The sequence below is a fragment of the Macrobrachium nipponense genome, chromosome 6, assembly GCF_015104395.2.
Source record: "Macrobrachium nipponense isolate FS-2020 chromosome 6, ASM1510439v2, whole genome shotgun sequence".
NCBI lineage: Eukaryota > Metazoa > Arthropoda > Malacostraca > Decapoda > Palaemonidae > Macrobrachium > Macrobrachium nipponense.
Genome location: NC_061108.1, coordinates 36,292,854 through 36,314,944, shown reverse-complemented (window position 1 = coordinate 36,314,944; position 22,091 = coordinate 36,292,854). Strand labels below are relative to the sequence as shown.

The following is a 22,091-nucleotide window of genomic DNA, read 5'->3' as shown; positions in this document are numbered from 1 at the left end:
TGGATATTTGGCATGTCATTTTGTGCTCTTGTCCAGCAGTCAACTAGTGCCAAGAATAGTGAAGTGTCTAGTGTCAGTGTTGTATTTGAGGAGGTGGCTGTCTGTCCCCCCAATTCTAGACAAAGGTTACTGTCCCACTCCCCTGCACCCGGGACAAATCATACTGGTGGTTGAAGGAGACTTGAGGTTTGCCCATGGGCAGTCATTGATTCTGTCGAACCTGTCGACTTGAGGGTTTCAACAGAACAACATTGGAAAGGCGTAGATGTAAGTGCAGTCCAGTTGTCATCTGACTCAGAAGTGTTGTTGCCTGAAAAGAAGCGACAGCCTTGCTGTGCTGTGGTCTCTCGTTTACTGAAGAGACATGCCTTGTTCATGGGTTGTTTGACTCCTCCGTTGGAGAAGTCGAAGGAGCCTGGGAGTCCACAAATATCCTGTAGTATTGTGCCTGATCAATTTATTCAGGATTCAGGCCATTTGTCATCAGACAGTAAGGATTATTCTGGTGACAGACATATTCTGGCTCTAAAGTGCTTGGATCAGTGTACAGGCAGCCCCCGATTACCGACGGGTTCCACCTTACAGTGCCCTAGATTGATTAACGATGGCTTAGATAGTGTCACGGCCAAATATTTTGCCCTAATATGTAAGAACTCTTTAATGAAAATGTGGAATTCTTTTCATTTGCCTAATCATTCACTATGGTTTGCATGGTAGTTCTACAAATTTTTATGTCACATTCAGTGTACTTACAGGTAAATTTTGACGTAGAGTGAGAGAAAAATTAAAGTAATCTTTTTCAGAATACTAGAGTTTCCTCCATCTCTTTATTTATCATATCTTCTAGTTAAATAAGTTAAAAAGGCAAATGAAAATGATAAAAGCGTTAGTAACACTATAATCGTTGCTTGAATGCTACAGCCATAAACAACTGAATGAAAACAGTTTTTTTGCTACAACTTCTGAACCAAATCTGATAACAACACTGTTTTGCTCGCATTTCAGCAGTCATACGATAGTAAATAATTACTGTAGTTTTGTTACAAATTACGTTAGTTAAGTAGAATAGGACATATATTTTTACATTAGACATTTATTCGCTATGCAGGGAATATCAACATGGAAATATAGTACTGCTAAATTTGAGCTGCATTTGTAGCAGAAGCAGAGAAAACAATGTTCACATTGTTAATGACTATAAATTATCATTCATCAGTAGCATGGATGAAACTCGACCGCAAATAATAGTGGAAAAAAATTTATTTTGATAAAAAATGCTGGGCACGAAAGAACAGATTTTGCTGTTGTTTTCATGCTGATAAAAGATAAATACGTAAAGCTCGTATTATGATGAAATCGGGTAAAAATAGCGAAAGGAATCTTTTAATATTTTACAAAAAAAAACATTCTCCCAGTGCCATCTATTGAAAAAAAATAACTACATCTAGTTCTCAAGAAGACGTATGTAAGTCATATTTCGACATTGAAACACTTCATATAACAAAACATACCTTGTCCTATATAAATAGAGTTTCTAGAGATTAATTTACACTAAATAGAAGCAAGAAAATCACTCTAAATTTAGCTAAATGCAGCAATATAAACAGTTCTATCAGCTGATTTTTCCAAATAAAACATGATCGCAACGGTGTCATCTATTAATGAAAAAATAACTAAATCTGGTTCACAAGAAAATGTATTTAAGTCATATTTCGACTTTGAAACACTTCTACAATGAAACATAACCATGTCCCATATACGTAATTAGAGTTTCTAGAGATTAATTTACTCTAAATAGAACCAAGAAAATTGCTCTGAATTGAGTTAAATGCAGCAAATAAACTTACCTCCATCAGCTAATTTGTCCAAACCAAAACTTGATTGGTTTGTTTGTTTTTTATGATACAATATTAACCCTTAAACGCCTAATGGACATATTTTACGTCAACATTTTTTGTCGCTTGGGTTCCGACCGGACGTAATTTAGGTCGACATACAAAAGTTTGTTTTAAAATTCGCAGAAAAATACTTATAGGCCTACCAGCCGAAAACTTTTGAATCAGGCGCCTTGGGGGATGCTGGGAGTTCATGGATCAAGGTGTTGTTCTGTTTACAATCGTTACGCAGGCGCGCAAGCGCGAATTTCTCTTTTATCGCACTAAAAAGTATCAGTGACACATCTCGGAAATTATTTCGTCACTTTGACATAATTTTTGCACCATTTTTAATTAGCCATTAGATGAAGTATTATATAGAAAAATGTGCACAATTTCATGTAGAATACAACATAAAAATACTTATGATTGTAGCTGTTATCAGTTTTTAAATATTTTCATATACATAACAATAAGTGCCAAAATTTCAACCTTCGGTCAACTTTGACTTTACCAAAATGGTCAAAAAACGCAATTGTAAGCTAAAACTCTTATATTCTAGCAATATTCAATCATTTACCTTCATTTTGCAACTAATTGGAAGTCTCTAGCACAATATTTTGATTTATGGTGAATTTATGAAAAAAACTTTTTCCTTACGTCCGCTCGGTAACTCTTCCGAAAAAATCTCACGTGCAATTGTTGTAATGTTTGCACCATTTTAAAGTAGCCGTTACATAAAGTTTTATATATGGAAATGTGCGCAATTTCATGCACAATGCAACTAAAACAACCCATGGTTGTAGCTTTTTCAGTTTTGAAATATTTTCATTATAAATAACGATAAGTGCCAAAATTTCAACCTTTGGTCAACTTTGACTCTACCGAAATGGTCGAAAAACGCAATTGTAAGCTAAAGCTCTTATATTCTAGTAATATTCAATCATTTTCGTTCATTTTGCAACAAATTGGAAGTCTCTAGCACAATATTTCGATTTATGGTGAATTTATGAAAAAACATTTTCCTTACGTCCGCTCGGTAACTCTTCCGAAAAAATCATACGTGAGACTGGCCGTAATGTTTACACCATTTTAAATTAGCCGTTACGTAAAGTTTTATATACGAAAATGTGTGCAATTTCATGTAGAATACAACAATAAATAATTGAAGGTTGTAGCCTTTCTCATTTTTGAAATATTTGCATATAAATCATGATAAATAGAAAAAAAACCACGTTCAGTCAACTTTGACTACTGAAATGGTAGAAAAATGCAATTGTAAGGTAAAACTCTTACAGTTTAGTAATATTCAGTCATTTATCTTCATTTTGAAACAAATTCGAAGTCTCTAGCACAATATTTCGATTTATGGTGAATTTAAAAAAAAAAAACTTTCCTTCCCTCCTCGCGCGGATTCTCTGCCGCAAATCTCCGAAATGCGTACATCGAATTATCATAATATTTGCTCAGTTTCATATCAGACGTTTCATAGAGTTTTATATATAAAAATGTGCGCAATTTTATGAAGAATACAACAATAAATAATTGAAGGTTGTAGCTTTTCTCATTTTTGAAATATTTGCATATAAAAAAATATATAAAAAAATTCGACATTTGGTCAACTTTAACTCTTCCGAAATGGTAGAAAACTGCAATTGTAAGCTAAAACTCTTACAGTATAGTAATATTCAATCATTTATCTTCATTTTGAAACAAATTGGAAGTCTCTAGAACAATATTTAGATTTATGGTGAATTTTTGAAAAAAACATTTTTTTATATCCGCGCGTTACGAATTCATGCATCATTTTGTGATAATATTTTCTCTGTGTTGCTTTGATCGTTTTCAATGTGTAATATACCAAAATGATCGCAATTTAGTGTACAATACAATGAACAAAAATTAACTCGTTAGCTTTAACCGTTTTGCTCATAGCTCGATTTGAATACAATTATATATGAAATTTTGTTTTTGCGCTATCATATATTGCATTATTTATATATGATAATGATATTTTTTTCATTTCTGATGGTTGCATACTAAACTTCAGGCAATGACAAAAAAAGGAGCCAAAAATGAACTCTTAATCTTGAAAACTAAGTGTGCTGTGATTTTTGAAAAAAATATTTTTTCTGTTTCGGCGCTCACTCCGAGACCCCCTCGGCACACGGGAGACGATTTTTATTATACCCCTTAGGTGTTAAAGGGTTAATAGTAATATAAGACAACAAGCAGTATTACTGGATACAGTGAAGTAAATGATAACTTTTTAAAGAGCCAAGGAAAAGATGTACATATATATTCATTGTCTGTATTTTATGAGTTGGTTTTGGTACTTAGGCTAAGCCACCAATACCCAGACAATGGGGTGGTAAACCTTACGTTGGCCGAGCCGAGAGTTGAACTTCGGACTACAGGATTGGTAGCTGAACGAGGAACTGTTTGAAGTGTAATCTGTAATAATTGTAAGGGCTAATCCCTTTTCATGTAATTATCCTGTGAAAATTGGAGCATTGTTAGGCATGGAAAATTTTGTTGTTGGATGATATGGATATGAATCCCATTCCTGATGAAGATTTGGACTCATCAGTATGTATGGCATGGTGTTCATATTCCTGCCTCTCACCATCCCTGTACTTGGAAAAAGGGAATGCCAACATTAGTCGAGTGGGAGGTAACCCCATCCCCTCACGTACTTGCTGGTAAGCTTCAATGACTAGACCAGCTTTAGTGAAAAGTACAGTATATGCCTATAAAAGTTTATAGGTTTGTATATTTAGGGAAAATGCAAATTACGTTCAGTTTGTAATATTTGCAGACCCTAGCACTTTTGTAAGAAATTCCAGACATATTTTGAGAAATATTGTGATTTTTCTTCTGTTCAGTGTTATATTGGTTGATGTCATTAAAATGATTTAAATGATAGTGTGTAGGAGGTTATATTTAATATTTACGTACCAACCTGTGTTATTTTTTCGAGTTACTTATAAGGTTTCAAAAAATTTTAGTGTTTCAGGTTTAAAATTGATTTATGTAAGTGTATTTTCATCTCCAAGATATTTTTAATGTAGTGTCAAAACTATATTTTCAGAGCAAAGTTTTCAGAGATCACCTTCCAGTCTGTACACCGTGCCTTACAAAACTTAGCTCAACCTGATGAAAGACAGAGCGTAGCTGTAGATGTTCGTAGTGAACTGGATCTTCGTATTGGTAATAGTAGAATTAACATATTTTCAAGTTTAAGTTAGCTCCTTTAGTTTGGAATTCTGTCATTTTGGCAACTCTTGTGGTTTGGCACATTTTTTGGTCAGTTTCTATTTTTGTTACTTTTGAGTAGCAAACTTTCCCTTTTGGCATCTTATTCTTTATTTTTTAAATCTTGGACCAGCATTTTAATTGTGAAATACAGTAAAGGAAAACGGAAAACAACAAAATTGAAATATCAGGTCTTTGTAGCTCTTTAGTATTTACTGCAATTTGCTTGGGAACTCCTACCAGCACTCTACTTTGCATCTACTGTGTTCATAGGTAATTTCAGTTAGCTTTACTTCTTCAAAAAGGTGGTATTAATACTGTAAGATCGTACATAATACTGGTGTGTATATTCTGTTAATTGCCTTCTTGTAATCAACTGACAGGGTGGGCCAAAATGACAAGAAAAAGAAAGATAGAGCTGAGCTGAATAGTTTTGTTAGGTCAGAAATAAGATGATGAAAGAGACCTGAATGAAGTCATGGATTTGGACATAGAATCAGTAATAAAGAAACTTTAAGATGGAATATCTGCATAGTTGATTTTAATTGAAACTGGGATGACCCATCTATACAAGCTAGATTTCATTGTAGAATATGAAATGAAATAAGTTTCATAATGATTTGGAACTTGAAGTCATAGCAAAGAAAGGTAACTTGACTGAATGTGGTAACTATTGAGGCATTCAACTTCTGCCAGTTATATTGAAAATATTCATTATGCTTATTTTCAGTAGGCTAGACTTATAAATTAATTAATGATAAGTGATGAGCAAGCAGGTTTTTGGATTGTATTAAGACATTGTACAGCTGTGTATGGAATTTGAAAATTTCCTTATAATGGCTTTTGTTGATAGTGTAGTAGTAACCTTCTCCCTTCCAAATTATGTTTAAATTATGCCCTCATTAGGCCAGATACATTAAGGAAACCTTTTAAACTTTGTGCTATTTATGGTATGTTTTTAGAATACTATTATAATTCTGACTTCTGACAAATTAATGATGATAAGAACTTTGGTATATAAGCCCCAAACTTACTGAGGTTTGGAGGCATTGTTGAATACAGAAACATTTAGAATTCTGCGGCACAATGGTTATTGTATGTGTTTTACTTTGTATTTTTTAACAGTTAATAAACTAAATGTAGGGGAAATGCATTCAGTCAGTTGATGCTTGTAGATTATGTACACTGTAGATGTGAATCATACATTTGCACCAAAGAATTTCATGCAGATGTACTGTTTGCTCATAAATAGTAAACCAATGGAATGTTTGGAGAAAAATAAGATTTTGTATAGCCTACTAGCATTTTTTTGGACCATCTTTGTAAGAATTGGTCCATGTTTATTGTATGGAGATGGGAATATATATTAGAACAGCTTTAACATAACCTTGATACACTTATAAGTTTACAGCTTCAAAAATGTGATTTTTGCAGGTGCTGCTTTTACCAGGTTTCAGACTTTAAGGCTGCAAAAAGTGTTTCCTGAAGCATTAGCAGACACATTGATCAGTTATGGATCTTGTCAGTTTCCAACCCTAGGATTTGTTGTTGAGCGTTATAAGGCCATTGAACAATTTATCCCTGAAAAATTCTGGAAAATAAAAGGTAATTCATTACTTCTTGTTTAATTTTTTTTCTACAAAAAATTTTAAAGTTTTGTTCTCTACTCAGAGCATTTGACATAGGTAAAATAATTTTCATCTGATCATATTGACAAATTCATTGATTTATGTAACACTAATTTTTATGGAGAGCACTAAATTGAGAAACACATTCAACAATTTGTCTGTCCATAATAAATAAATTATTGCTGCAGATAGCCTTATGTTGTAGCTTAAAGTTCTCATGTTCTGAAGAAATTGCACAAAAGGTCTAAATAAATTGAGTGTTAAACATTAGGATAATGGATGCAGCACTATACCATACAAGGAAAAAGAGAACAGTAATAATGAATTTTAAATTAGAAACTATAAAATTGAGAACAAAGGCATTATTTAAGTACATAAAGCAAAATAATTCATTTGATGATACTCATTATTTATAAGTATATTGTTTTTCATTGTGCTCGAAATTTCAAACACTTGTATCCCTTTAAAAAAAAAAAAAAGGAAATGGCAGTCACTGGTTAACCTTCACATCTGAGTATGTTTCCCTGCAGGTCCCGGCACCACAACATACACTTTACAGTACAATTCATAAAAATTAAAAACCGGGCTTCGAAGGTTGTCAATTAGGAGTCAGAAAGAAGTGATGGTAATGCTGCTTACAGGTATAAATAGGCTCACTTTTAAAGGATTAGGGAGTGGGAGAAAGGTAATGCAGGGTTTTCAATGCTGTGTAGATAGAATGAAGTGTTGATAACACTGCTTACACATAAAGAGGTAGACAAATAGTTAGAACTGGTGTGGGAGACCATGCAAAAGGGTTTTGAAGGTAGGAGGATGGGGCAGCCAGGCAGGATGGGTGGGAAAGGGTTGGCAATGCAACATAGGCAGAAAGATGTGTTAGTAACACTGCTTGCAGGTATATGTATGCTGAGAAGGATTATGGGGTGGGTGGAAGGCCAGGTAAATATTTGCGGGAAAAAAGGGTGTGGGCAGGCATTTGACGTTATGAGAGCTTTTGCGATAGTAAAAAATACTTTGTTTTTGACATTCATTGATTTCAATATTAAGTGAGCTTTTCTGAAGTTTAAATACCAGTGAACTGGAAAACCTTGTACAGCTTACAAAATAATGCATCAGTATAACTGTCCAGCCCTGTTGCATGAGAATTTTTCTTGCCCATTATTGTTTCGGTGTGCAGGTGTATATGTACTACACACAGGCTTTACATTGAGGCAAACTACAGTAACTGTGTATTTATATTGCATGGCACATGAAAATTTGTAAATCCTTTCTCATCCAAAACACATCATGAATCAACTTCAGCAATCATACATCAGTGGTTGAAACCTTGAGTAATCAGGTAATGCAGTATGTTTACGGATAAATACAACTTATGATAATTTTTAGCTCCTAGCTGGATCTGGTTAAAACGCAGATGAAAGCAAGGAATCTTGTGAGATCTGGCAACGCATGCATATATTGAGTGAAGAGTGGTCAAAGACCACGCACCTATGCCGCCGCTTCAGTCTTTCCCAACTCAGGATGTCTTAACAAACAGAGGGGCGGCTAGAGGTGTGCAGTATAATGTTAAGACCTCAGGTTTGTAGCTATGAAAAATAAAAATTTCCTTAGAAAATTTGTCATTTGTTCATACACAAACAAACCGTCGGTCTTAACAGTAGGATAGACTCATACTTGGAGGGAGGTACAAGACATTCTGAACCGGCTGGGGGCCTACCCACCAGTCCAGCTCCAGAAGAAATGACTTCTGGAGTGGGACTGAAGCCCATTGAGAAGCTAGATAAATTGATATCTAACCACTCAGACACTGAGTGATGTACAATGATATATGGGAGAATCATTGTATAGGGAACCAAAGAGAAACTTTGACTGTCCAATAGCAAATCAATACACCAGGGTTTGTTACCACTCCCAACTCATCCTTGCCAAGGAGTGGAGCATATGCTACCGAATAGAGGATTTGATATTTGTATATTAAGCGACCACAGTATCTGTATGACTAACTTACTCACCTGTATCAGACCAGTCCAGCGAATGACGTGTCTATTTCTTAACCCGCCCGAAGGAAGAAGGAAAGGTACAAGAGAAAGAAGAAGACCAGCCAACTCACTTATTCTGTCATCCACACAACCATCTTAGGTAAGATACAAAAGTGCCCTGTTAGGGGCAACTATGAGTTACACAACCTGTTGGGCAGCCACCACAGGCAGGGAAAACGTGTCCGTAGATCTGTGGCCAACATCCTTAAGATAGAAGAGGTGAACTTGGACTGGCGTAACCAAGGACCAGCGCTCAGCGTTATGTGCAGCCAAGTTCTTTTTGAAAGCCAGAGAGGGACCAATACCCCTAACGTCATGTGCTCTAGCCTGCATAGACGTGGTGGCGGAATCATCAAGAGCCAAGTATGCATGTCTGATGGCTTTCCATATCCAGAAAGAGATAGTATTCTATCCTATTGTTAAGACTTCAGGTTTGTAGCTATGAAAAATACAAATTGTGTTAGAAAACTTGTCATTTTATTAAAAGATATTAACTTCTCATGTACAGTGCAAAAGAGAGAGAGAGAGAGAGAGAGAGAGAGAGAGAGAGAGATGAGAGGGAAGAGAGAGAGGAGAGGCGATGAGGAGAGAGGAGAACGAGAGAGAGAGACAGAGAGAGAACAATTCGATACTGCACTAAAGAACTCCCCTGCATACCTGTAACACACATCTTCCCTCTCCCCCATCAGTTCTTTTTTTTTTCTTTGTTTTTCATCATAACGTTCACTGCATAAAATGGTAAATAATAGAAATGAATATGCTAAGTCATCACTCTCAATCCGGACTAATACACATTTACTACACCAGTTTTAGTAACCATAATTCAATCAATCTCTCTCTCCATCCAGGGTTGAAAGCTTTTGTAATCAATTGAGTCAATTGTGAAATGTGAACTTCTCAAAGGTAATGACATTTGCATCTCTCTCTCTCTCTCTCTCTCTCTCTCTCTCTCTCTCCTCTCTCTCCTCTCTCTCTCTCTCTCTCTCTCTCTCTCTCTTCTCTCTCAAAACTGTGTCAAAAGTGAAATATAAACTTTTTCAAGGCACATGTTCAGAGTATAAACTCTATATACAGTAGTACATGATAAAATTAATATTGGCAAATAGAATGGAATAAATATAGCTGTGTTAATCAGTTGATATAATACAGTGGGGCCCCCGTATTCGCGTTCTCCGGATTCGCGTACTCACAGATTCGCGGATTTCTCTCTGGACCATATCTACCCATTACAGGCAGTTTCCGTGTTATGATGGAGGTTCCGTTCTTGAGACTCGTCGTAAGCCAAAAATCGTCGTAAGCCGGAACATCCTAAAAAATCCTAAGAAAAAATTACTTTTAATGCTTTGGGTGCATTGAAAACTATGTAAACTGCATTCTTATTGCATTTTTCATCAAGCAAACCTTCAAATATTGATTATTTTGCATTTTTGGTATCATATTTCATCTGACAGATGAGCATTGTGTTGTAACCCTCGAAATAATGTCTGAAGAATATAATTGAGAAGCGCCTTAACCTCTGAACGTCATACCCACCGTAACCCGGGGACTGCCTGTATTTGCGCGGAATTCGCCTATTTCCAGGTTTTTCCGATGATAGATAGTCTCTAATTAGGGTATTTTGATGTTATTTTCTTGACTAAATACATTTTTATGACACAAAAATGATTTACTAATTTTAAAGTATTAATATTGATCAATACTGTATTAGTAAGTTTAATAAGATTAAATGAAATCACATAACAACAAATAATTCTCTCTCTCTCTTACAGAGATGTATGTTATTTGTATGAAAAATAAATGATTTACTCATTTTCAAATATTAATGTAAAGAGCAGTCAGTTCATTAAAGAAATTACTATATTGAATTAGTAAGATTTTAGTTTATAAATTTAAAAAATTATGTATGAATGAAGGAAATCCCTGTCTTCATGCATCTTTCTTTCGAACTCCAGGTACCAAGCTGAGGTCCAACAACTGTCAAATATATTGAGAAATGTGACAGGAGGGGAGGGAGTGTGCTTCTCTCTCTCTCTCTCTCTCTCTCTCTCTCTCTCTCTCTCTCTCTCTCTCTCTCTCTCTCTCTCTGCTGAGATGAGAGATTTGTATGGTACATGTATATATAATATGTTTATTAGTATTTTCAAATTATATAGTAATAATAACTGTAATTACAAAAATCATATGTTACAGTATTTTACAGAAATACTACAATAATCTTTCCATTTTACTCTTTCAAAATAAAGATAACTCTCTCTCTCTCTCTCTCTCTCTCTCTCTCTCTCTCTCTCTCTCTCTCTCTCTCTCTCTTACAGAGGTGTACGTTTTTTGTATGATAAATAGAAAGATCTAATAATTTTCAGATATCAATATTAATTAAACAGCAATAATATCAATTCATTAAAGAAAATACTAAAGTAAATTAGTAAGATTTTAGTTTGTAATTAAAAAAAAATTATGTAAGAATGAAAGAAAATCCATTCTATCCCGCATTTTGTCTTTGAACTCCAGGTAGCCAAGCCGAGGTGGCTGGGGTCCAACAGCTGTCAAATATGTCAAGTAATGTGACAGGAGGGGAGTGTGTTGCCATCTCAGGATCATGTAAATTCTCTCTCTCTCTCTCTCTCTCTCTCTCTCTCTCTCTCTCTCTCTCTCTCTCTCTCTCTCTCTCTCTCTCTCTCTCTGAAGGTAAGGTTCCACATTTTACTACATATGTACGTACAGTATTTCTTGTACCCTGTACACTAATACACTTTATTTACAGGTACAGTCACAGTCACAGTTAGGTTAGGTATTGAATGGTCCAAATTGTTGTATTTCATTGTTTATTGGTCAATTTAGCTCTATTATAAAATTTACCGTGGTGTTTTTGTAGGGCTCGGAACGAATTAGGCATTTCACACATGAAACTTACCGAACAATTACATAGCTATACGCTTCTTACCTTACGGCAGTCGAAATCCCAAATTTCTCGGCGCTAACGGTGCTGCTGACGTGTAGGTGATACGAACCCGCCCACTTTCGGGGATCCCCGGTACTACTGAGCTTTGCTTGACAATTCGTTTCCTGCCGCCCACGGTGAAACACCCGTGTATTTCGCTGCAGTCAACTGTTCGCCATTTTGTTTGACACCCGATTTGGTGAAGTACAATTTTCTTGGTTGTTTTTTGTGTTTGACGGCATAGCTGCTTTCTTTATTCATCTGTTTAGTGTGAGTTATGTAAGATTCAGGTTCATCTGTTAGGTTTTGCAGTGAAGGCTGCAAGACTAGATTAGCCAAATTATGTTATGACCCACACTCAAAGAGTGTACTAAAGAGCATACATGTAATGAATGTGAAGACCTAGATGATCAAGGATGGAAGAGATTTTTGTCTCACCTTGATAAGATGTAAAAAGATAGGAAAAGAAAGGCAGCCATTAGGGCTGATAGTAGGGCTAGATTAGAGTCAACTCCTTTGCCGTCAGAGGCAAAGAAGCCCACTTTGTCTTCTCCTATTTTGTCAAACGTCTCTCATATTGATAGTCCTCCTACTTCAGTACATCTTACTCCAGCTCAGGTTCCCCTTGCTTCTGATTCCGACACCATTGCCCAATTAGAAAATAAGATGAATAGAAAATTTGAGCTGCTTGCTAAATTTGTCATGGATTTAGGTACATCTTTTCGTGAATTTGTGACTAAGTCTAGTGAAGTGAAAAGTGCAAGTGTCGTATCCGAGGAGGCGGCTGTCCGTCCCTCCACGTCTCCTAGACCGAGGTCACTGTCCTGCTCCCCAGCACCTGGGAGAAGACATACCGTGAGTCGAAGGGAGACTGGAGGGGTTTGCCCATGGGCGGCCATCGATTCAGTCGTGAATTTCGACTCGATTACTGTAAAGAGACACCATTGGAAAGGTGTAGATGTGTCTGGTGTAGGTTTGTTGTCGGACTCGGAGGTGTGTTTGCCTGATACCAGGCGAAAGAAGTGGAGTGAAGTGTCATGCCCATTTAAAAGGCGCGCAGTGCCATTGTTTAGTTTGTCATCACCTGTGAAGAGAGGGAGGGAAAAGAGTCCTCAGCCCTCGTGTAGCTTTTGGGAGAACCCTGTGTATCTTTCGCCTAGTAGAGGTTCGGGTGCTGTTGGCAAGCAATCTCGCGAGGTATCAGTGTCGGACTCGCATAGTTTTGTCTCGCCGACTGAAACATGGAAAGTTTCGACTCATTCGCCAGCTAATGAGAGAGAGAGAGTTCGACTCGCAAGTTTTCATCAAGGAAGTTGTCTCCTTCACCCGCACCATCGGGAGATGATGCGAACAACAAAGAAGAAGCTTTTTTGGAACCGTTGAGACAGATTCAGGACTTAGTTAGGTCGTTGAAGAAAGTTAAGTCTTATACGGATGAAGAAGCCAAGCAGTCGACAACGTCGGATGGGGAGGATCAGTCGGAACAAGAATCGAAAGCGGCTTCTGCTTACTCCAACTTGATGAAGTTTTTGTTGGCTTCTTATCCGGAATTTGAGCCAGCTCCTCCATCTTCGACTCCTTCTACCTTTGTTAAGGATAGGAAAGTACTTTCGGCGAGTCTACCTAAACTGGTGCTTTCGCAGTCGGCAAAAAGAGTCTTCAAAGAAGCAGAGAAGTGGCTGGAGAAGAAGAGGGAGTCTGGTAAAGCCATCTTCGCTGTCCCACCGTCCAAGTTACAGAAGACATATAAATTTTATGCTACCGGAGAATTAACCTCTTTGGGAGTCGCTGCCTCCGCCCAAGGGGATTTCTCAGGTCTGGTGGATGCTAACAGAAGGACAACGTTTTCGTCGGCGAAAATTTTCTTCTCTTCGCCTGATTTTGACCACCTGATTAACCCTTAAACGCCGAATGGACGTATTAAACGTCGAGTCAAAATGTCTCCCGAATGCCGAATGGACGTACCATACGTCGACTCAAAATTTTTTTTTTTTAAATTCGCGGAAAAATACTTATAGGCCTACCAGCCGAAAACTTTTGAATCACGCGCCTTGGGGGATGCTGGGAGTTCATGGATCGAGGTGTTGTTTTGTTTACAATCGTTACGCAGGCGTGCAAGTGCGAATTTCTTTCTTGCCGCACTAAAGAGTATCTGTGACACATCTCGGAAATTATTTTGTCACTTTGACATAATTTTTGTACCATTTTAAATTAGCCGTTACGTGGAGTATTATATATGAAAATGTGCGCATTTCTATGTAGAATACAAAAAAAAATACTCATGATTGTAGCTTTTATCAGTTTTGAGATATTTTTATATAAATAACGATAAGTGCCAAAATTTCAACCTTCGGTCAACTTTGACTCTACCGAAATGGTCAAAAAAAGCAATTGTAAGCTAAAACTCTTATATTTTAGTAATATTCAATCAGTTACCTTAATTTTGCAACTAATTGAAAGTCTCTAGCACAATATTTCGATTTATGGTAAATTTATGAAAAAACTTTTTCCTTATCCTTACGTCCGCGCGGTAACTCTTCCGAAAAAAATCACACATGCGATTGTGATAATGTTTTAACCATTTTAAAATTAGCCGTTATATAAAGTTTTATATATGGAAATGTGCGCAATTTCATGCACAATACAACTAAAAACAACCCATGGTTGTAGCTTTTATCAATTTTGAAATATTTTCATAAAAAAAATGATGTGACAAATTTTCAACCTTCGGTCAACTTTGACTCTACCGAAATGGTCGAAAAACGCAATTGTAAGCCACAACGCTTATATTCTAGTAATATTCAAGCATTTACCTTCATTTTGCAACAAATTGGAAGTCTCTAGCACAATATTTCGATTTATGGTGAATTTATGAAAAAAATAACATTTTCTTTACTACATAAAGTTTTATATATGAAAATGTGCGCAATTTCATGTAGAATACAAAAAAAATAATTGAAGGTTGTAGCTTTTCTCATTTTTGAAATATTTGCATATAAATCACGATAAATAGAAAAAAACCACGTTCGGTCAACTTTGACTCCACCGAAAGGGTTGAAAAACGCAATTGTAAGCTAAAACTCTTACAGTCCAGTAATATTCAGTCATTTATCTTCATCTTGAAATAAATTCGAAGTTTCTAGCACAATATTTAGATTTATAGTGAATTTAAAAAAAAAACTTTCCTTCCCTCCGCGCGCGGATTCTCCGCCACAAATCTCCGAAATGCGAACGTCCCATTCTCGGAATATTTGCTCCATTTCATATTAGGCATTTCATAGAGTTTTATATATGAAAATGTGTGCAATTTCATGTAGAATAAAACAAAAAATATTTGAAGGTTGTAGCTTTTCTTATTTCCGAAATAATTGCATATAAAAATATATATAAAAAAATTTGACATTCGGTCAACTTTAACTCGTCAGATATGGTCGAAAACTGCATTTGTAAGCTAATACTCTTACAGTATAGTAATATTCAATCATTTGTCTTCATTTTGAAAGAAATTGGAAGTCTCTTAAGACAATATTTAGATTTATGGTGAATTTTTGAAAAAAATATTTGTTTACGTCCAAGCGTTATTTTGTGATAATATTTTCTGTGTTGCTTTTATCGTTTTACAATGTATTATATATCAAAATGATTGCAATTTAGTGAGTACAAAAAAAAAAAATAAACTCCTTAGCTTTTACCGTTTTTTGCACAGCGTGATTTTAATACAATTATGTATGAATTTTTTTTTTTTGCTACCATATATCGCATTATTTACATATGATAATGATATTTTTCATTTCTGATGGTTGCATACTAAAATTCAGGCAACGACAAAAAAAGGAGCCAAAAATGAACTCTTAATCTTCAAAACTAAGTGCGCTGTGATTTTTTGAATAAAATTATTTTTTCTGCTTCTGCGCTCACTCAAAACCGGCTCCAGCATTCGGGAGACGTTTTGATTTTTACCGCTTCGGCGTTTAAGGGTTAAGAACCTATTTAAGGTAATAGTAGTTTTCAGCTTCTTAGATTGGACTATTGCTGCATTAGCAAAGAAAATAGAGGATTGTCAATCTCTGGAGGATAGCTTGGCGACAGACTGGCTTGATGTATTATCGTGTGCCGACAAGGCAGTCAGGGATGGCTCAGGGGAACTTGCATCTCTTTTTACTCTGGGCGTCCTTAAAAAGAGAGAACTTTGGTGCTCTTTCACCTCCAAGGGAGTCACTTCTAACCAGAAGTCTGCTCTTATGTTTGCGCCTTTATGTAAGTCGCATTTATTCCCTGAACAGGTTATTCAGCAAGTTCTCGCCGATCTGGAGAAAAAGTCTACCAATGACTTACTGACTTGTTCGTCGACGCGACACCCCAGGGAGACACCACCTACAGGAGCTAAAGGGTCACCTCTTCAGAAGCACTCTTTTCGGGGGGGGAAAGACTAGATGGCAACCCAGACCAAGGACTAATTTGCGTCCACAAGCCACAGCCAGTAAGAAACCAACCTTGAGACAGTCGGAGAAGTAGGGAATTTTACCCTCACACACCTGTAGGAGCAAGACTCCGCCTGTTTTGGCGGGAATGGAGTCGAAGAGGGGCAGAACAGTGGGTGATCACAGTATTAAGAGAAGGTTATGTGATCCTGTTTGTGCAAGATCCACCGCTGTCGAGTATTCCCATCGCCTTGACAGCATACTCGCAGGGATCAGAAAGAGCTTTGGCTCTTGCCAAGGAAGTAGAAGCCCTGATTTCCATGAAGGCCATAGAAATAGTGGAAGACATCTCACCGGGCTTTTACAACAGGCTGTTTGTAGTCCCCAAGTCATCGGGGGGCTGGAGACCTGTCCTGGATGTGAGTGCACTCAATATCTTTGTTCTGAAGACGAAGTTTCGTATGGAAACCAACTGGTCGGTCATGTCAGCTCTTCGACCAGGAGACTAGATGGTATCGCTGGACATGAAAGATGCATATTTCCATGTACCTATTCATCGGAGCTCCAGGAAATATCTACGGTTCGTTTTCAACGACAGAGTTTATCAGTTCAGAGCGCTCTGTTTCGGACTTTCGACAGCCCCACAAGTATTTACTCGAGTCCTGGCCCTGGTAAGTCGATGGTTACATTTGATGGGAATCAGTATTGCTTTTTATCTGGACGACTGGCTTCTAAGGTCCGACTTCAGTCTCCAGTGTGTGAGGGATTTAAATCTGACACTAATATTAACACAGCAACTGGGATTAGTAATGAATTTAGAGAAGTCACAGTTAGTACCGAGTCAGAGGATTCCATATTTGGGGATGATTCTGGACTCACAAGCTTTTCGGGTTTTTCTCTCCCCAGGAGAATAGTCTCCCTCCTTGTGGCGGTACAGAAGCTGTTAAACCGCTCGTCCTGCACGGCTCTGGAGTGGATGAGCCTGTTAGGGACTCTCGTTTTGGTGGAGACCTTTATTACACTTGGTTGTCTTCACATGAGGACGCTACAATTCTACCTAAAGGCCAGTTGGGACCGTAAAATTCAACCGGATTCGACTGTTATTCCGATCTCCGAGGAAATCAAGGAAGATCTTCGTTGGTGGTTTTCGGAGGAAAGAGCTCAGGAGGGTTTGTCCCTCGAAAGAGCGAACCCAGAGCTAGAATTTTATGCCGACGCATCGGACTCAGGATGGGGAGCCCTGTTGGGGAAAGAGAAGACATCAGGCATCTGGACGGAACAGGAGAGAGGTCTTCATATCAACATAAAGGAGCTGAAAGCAATTTTTCTTGGGCTTCAAAGTTTCACCCCTCTAGTCGAAGGGAAGAAAGTTTCGGTGTTCCTGGACAACACCACAGCGCTGTCATACATAAGGAAACAGGGAGGGACACATTCGTTCTCCCTGTACAGAATGACGGAGCATCTTCATCTGTGGGCGAATTCGCACAAAGTGACTCTCTTCCCCAGGTATGTGCAAGGGAAGCTCAACGTTTTAGCAGACGAACTCAGTCGTGCGCATCAGGTTCTTCCGACGGAGTGGACATTGGATATCAGAGTTTGTCAGGATCTATGGCGGTTGTGGGGACAACCAATGATAGACCTCTTTGCAACGTCCAGGAACAACAGGCTTCCTCTTTTCTGTTTTCCGGTTCCGGACCCGTTAGCCTGGAAAACGGATGCAATGCTTCTCGACTGGTCAGGTCTGAATGTTTACGCATTTCCACCATTTGTGATGATCAGAGAGGCATTAAACAAGTTCCAGAGTCACCAGAATGTTACGATGACTCTAATAGCTCCTTTTTGGCCCAGAAAGGAGTGGTTCCCGGATCTCCTGAGGATGTTAGTAGACTTCCCCAGGCTTCTGCCACAAATTCCATTGCTACTCAAACAGCCCCATTTCGACAGAAATCACCAAGGGTTGTCGTATCTCGCTCTGACAGGATTCAGACTGTCCGGGACCTGGTCAGAGCGAAAGGTTTTTCAAGAAGAGCAGGAGAGGCTATTGCTAACTGTAGAAGAGTCTCTTCGGCCAAACTCTTATCAGTCAAAATTGGGAGTTTTTAGAAATTGGTGCAGAGAAAGTCACACAATTTCTAAAAAACTATACAAGAGATAGCAAACTTCCTAATATATCTGAGAGACGTTAGGAAGTTATCAACTTCGACAATAAAAGGATACAGATCCATGTTGGCGTCAGTTTTTAAACATAGAAACTTAAATATATATAATAACTCGGACATCAGCGACTTGATTAAATCTTTTGAGTCCTCTAGGACAAGGAGACCAGGTTTAGTGGACTGGAATTTAGACGTAGTATTATCCTGGCTCTCTAAAGCAAATTTTGAACCTCTTAATTCGGCTTCTTTGAAGGATCTTACTAAGAAGACGTTATTCTTAGTCGCCTTAGCTTCAGCTGGTAGAATCAGCGAGCTGCAAGCAATGAGTAAAGAGATAGGATTCACACAAGACGAAGCTGTGTGTGCCTATACTCAGGATTTTTTAGCGAAGAATGAAGATCCTTCGAGACCATGGCCTCGTTTCTTCTCCATTCGAAGCTTGTCAGGATTAGTAGGAGAAGAGGACGAAGATTGTTCTTTGTGTCCGGTGAGAGCACTGAAATTTTATATTCATAAAACAGAGGCTTTGAGAGGAAGTTTGAACCGATTGTGGTGTTCGGTTAAAGATCCGAGCTGTCCTATGTCTAAGAACGCAATTTCGTTCTCTTTAAGGAGCCTGATTCAGGAAGCACACACGTCAGTAAGAGATCAGACTCTACAGGTGTGTAAAGTTAAAGCCCACGAGGTTAGGGCAGTAGCGACTTCCATGGCTTTTAGACATAATACGTCGCTAGCATCTATTTTGCAAGCTACGTTCTGGAGGTCGAGATTGGTTTTTGCTCTCCATTACCCGAAGGATGTAGAAGCAACGTTTGATAATTGTTGTCGTTTAGGACCTTTGTCGGTGATGGGCATGGTGTTGGGAAAGGAAGCATAGGGGGATTTGGTCCAATTCCCCTTCCTTTTGACTATCTCTTCGTCTTGATTAGAAGGTGGTTGAGTTTTGGGGAAGCCTGGGGGTACACGGTACCAGGAGTACCCTCCAGTTTTTATGGTAGGGTTTGGTTTATTTTTTTATGGTTATGTGTAGGTGATGGTCTTTAATTGTCATTTTAATCTGGTCATTGCCCAGGGCAAGGGCGAATATTATTTCATTCTGATCAACCATCGGTGAACCTCCACGGTTGCAGAATACCCACTAGTAGTAGGAACGATCCTGGCCACTACTGCCACGTTCCCTACAAGTGATGAGAGCGCCGACCAGAGGCAGTATTCTCCTGCAGCTGCTCTCTCACGAGGTAAGGTACTACAACATTCTTGCAATGTGAGTTTTTTCTTATTTGCATTAAAAGTCCATATACCCACCAGCCGGGTAATGTGGATTCAGCTATGTAATTGTTCGGTAAGTTTCATGTGTGAAAATGGTATTTTTATAATAAAATAAGGTTTCACACATACTTACCGAACAATTACATAGCTATACGCTTTTTACCTTACGGCAGTTGAAATCCCAAATTTCTCGGCGCTAACGGTGATGCTAACGTGTTGGTGATACGACCCCGCCCACTTTCAGGGATCCCCGGTACTACTGAGCTTTGCTTGACAATTCGTTGAGCCACCCCGTCCATCTGTGGGGAGGAGGGAGGGCTTTAATCATGTAATTGTTCGGTAAGTATGTGTGAAACCTTATTTTATTATAAAAATACCATATTTACATGTAAAACATAGTTCTAGATACAAAAAAATCAGGTTATGAAGGCCACTTTGGAACGGATTAATTTCGTAACCTGAGGCACTACTGTATGTCACTCAGGGTCTGAGTGGTTAGATATCAATTTATCTAGCTTCTCAACGGGCTTCAGTCCCTCTCCAGAAGTCATTTCTTCTGGAAGTTGGACTGGTGATTAGGCCCCCATCCCATATAGGATGTCTTGTACCTCCCTCCAAGTTTGAGTCTATCCTATTGTTAAGACCGAAGGTTTGTTTGCGTATGAACAAATGACAAATTTTCTAAAACAATTTGTATTTTTCATAGCTACAAACTTGAGGTCTTAACATTATACTGCCCACCTCTAGCTACCCCTCTGTTTGTTAAGACATCCTGAGTTGGCAAAGACTGACCCATTGGCATAGGTGAATGGTCTTTGACCATTCTTCACTTGATCTACGCATGCGTTGCCAGATATCACAAGCTTCCTTGCTTTCATCTGTTTTTTTTAACTGGATCCAGCTAGGTGCTAGAAATTATCCTATTGTTAAGACATCAGGTTTGTAGCTGTGAAAAATACAAATTGTCTTGGAAAATTTGTCATTTTATAGTAGGAGAATATCCACTTGGAGGGTTTTCCTTCCCATTGTAAGGGTACTCAGCAAAGGAATTTTCTTGTTAAATTGGTGCTGGTAAGTGCTGACCAGCTGTGAAAGATATGTTATTGTCAAGTTAGTATTTTTCAGTTCACTACTGACATGAGGATTAGTACTTGCTTTGACTTTTTTGCATATTTTTGTTAAAGTGTTATTGTTAAGTGCTAATTAGGAACAAACAGTAGGTTAGTTAGTATAATTTCAGATGTTGATATTCATTCAGTTCACTGATGAATTTAGGAGTGGTCTGTACTGTATATGTAAACTATGATGTGTACATTAACTTTATAGTCATGGAAATATCACTAAAACCTAAGAGTTATATTTTATACTTGAAATGAAATACAAAGAGTGGCAAGCATTTGTAAAACCGACCAATTTTCCAACAAAAATATGCTCCATGTGGTTGTTTAGTATTTGTTTAACTCATTCTTGCTGTAAGCAGGTCACAATAGTACACAAATGAAAAACCCTCACTTGGTATGGGATCCCTTTTGGAAGTGCCTCTGTTGCTGAAAGTGGTGGTTAAATCATTCCCTGTGTTTGGCAAGGAGCCAACAACTTTCTGTCTTTACGCCCAAAAATGTGTTAATTTTGCACTCTCATTTTCATATTTTTGTTTTTTGTCATCCAAATTTGGTATTAATTTCAGTATATATCCCATTTTTATTGTTATGTGCATAGTTCTCCAAAATTCCAATATTATTCATATACCTCATTTGCTGGCTGGAAATGCTATTGTACTACCATGCTGGCCTTTGTCAGTATAGTCCAACCTTTTAAATCTGGCACTGTGGTTCAGGAATTCTGATAATCCAGAATGTTTCTGATTCAGCCACCATTAGTTCTTGAGCCATACAAGGGCACATTCATTTTTTGAATTTTTCTGATTTTGGAACAGAAGCTTGCTTGGTAAATACACAAACACTGTTTATTTCCAATGAAAACATTCTGCGAAACTCCAAAATATACAGCATACAAAAAAGCGTAATTTACAAGTACGTATAATCGTGTTTCATCTGATCTTGTGTATCATGCAGTCATTAAAATTTTGTTCAAAAACATGATTTTGTCCTATAGTGCATGGTGCGTAGTGCTAGTAAGTTAAACTAGTCTAGGCCTTCTATGTCAGTCTCAGTTTTGCTAGGTACCATTGCATATTATATCGGAGTTAGGTTTAAACTATGAAATAGGCCTAGAAACAAAAGTTCATTAGGTTAAATGTGAATCTTCATTCAAGTACCATCTGACTTATAATCAAGCTTGGTTCCAACCAAATAAAAATAAAATAACACTGACTAAACTGATATATACAGTGGACCCCCCGTATTTGTGTTCTCCGGATTCTAGGACTCACATATTCACACATTTCTCTCAGGAATGTTTCCCCGCATTATCAGCGGAAAATTCGCACATTCGCGGTATTTTTCTGAGAAATATCCACGAATTCCTGGTTTTTTTTTATCAATTTCATCA

At 37.7% G+C, this 22,091-nt stretch overlaps 1 protein-coding gene across 4 annotated transcripts in view; it reads left to right on the top strand.

Moving 5' to 3' along the window:
- LOC135216186 (DNA topoisomerase 3-alpha-like) overlaps positions 1–22,091 on the top strand; it is a 308,863-nt gene that overhangs the window by 56,199 nt on the left and 230,573 nt on the right. For all 4 annotated transcript variants that reach the window (XM_064251319.1, XM_064251321.1, XM_064251320.1 and 1 more), the window contains exons 5-6: positions 4,966–5,084; positions 6,564–6,734. In XM_064251319.1, the coding sequence (XP_064107389.1) occupies positions 4,966–5,084; positions 6,564–6,734 (290 nt within the window). The remainder of the gene's footprint in view (positions 1–4,965; positions 5,085–6,563; positions 6,735–22,091) is intronic.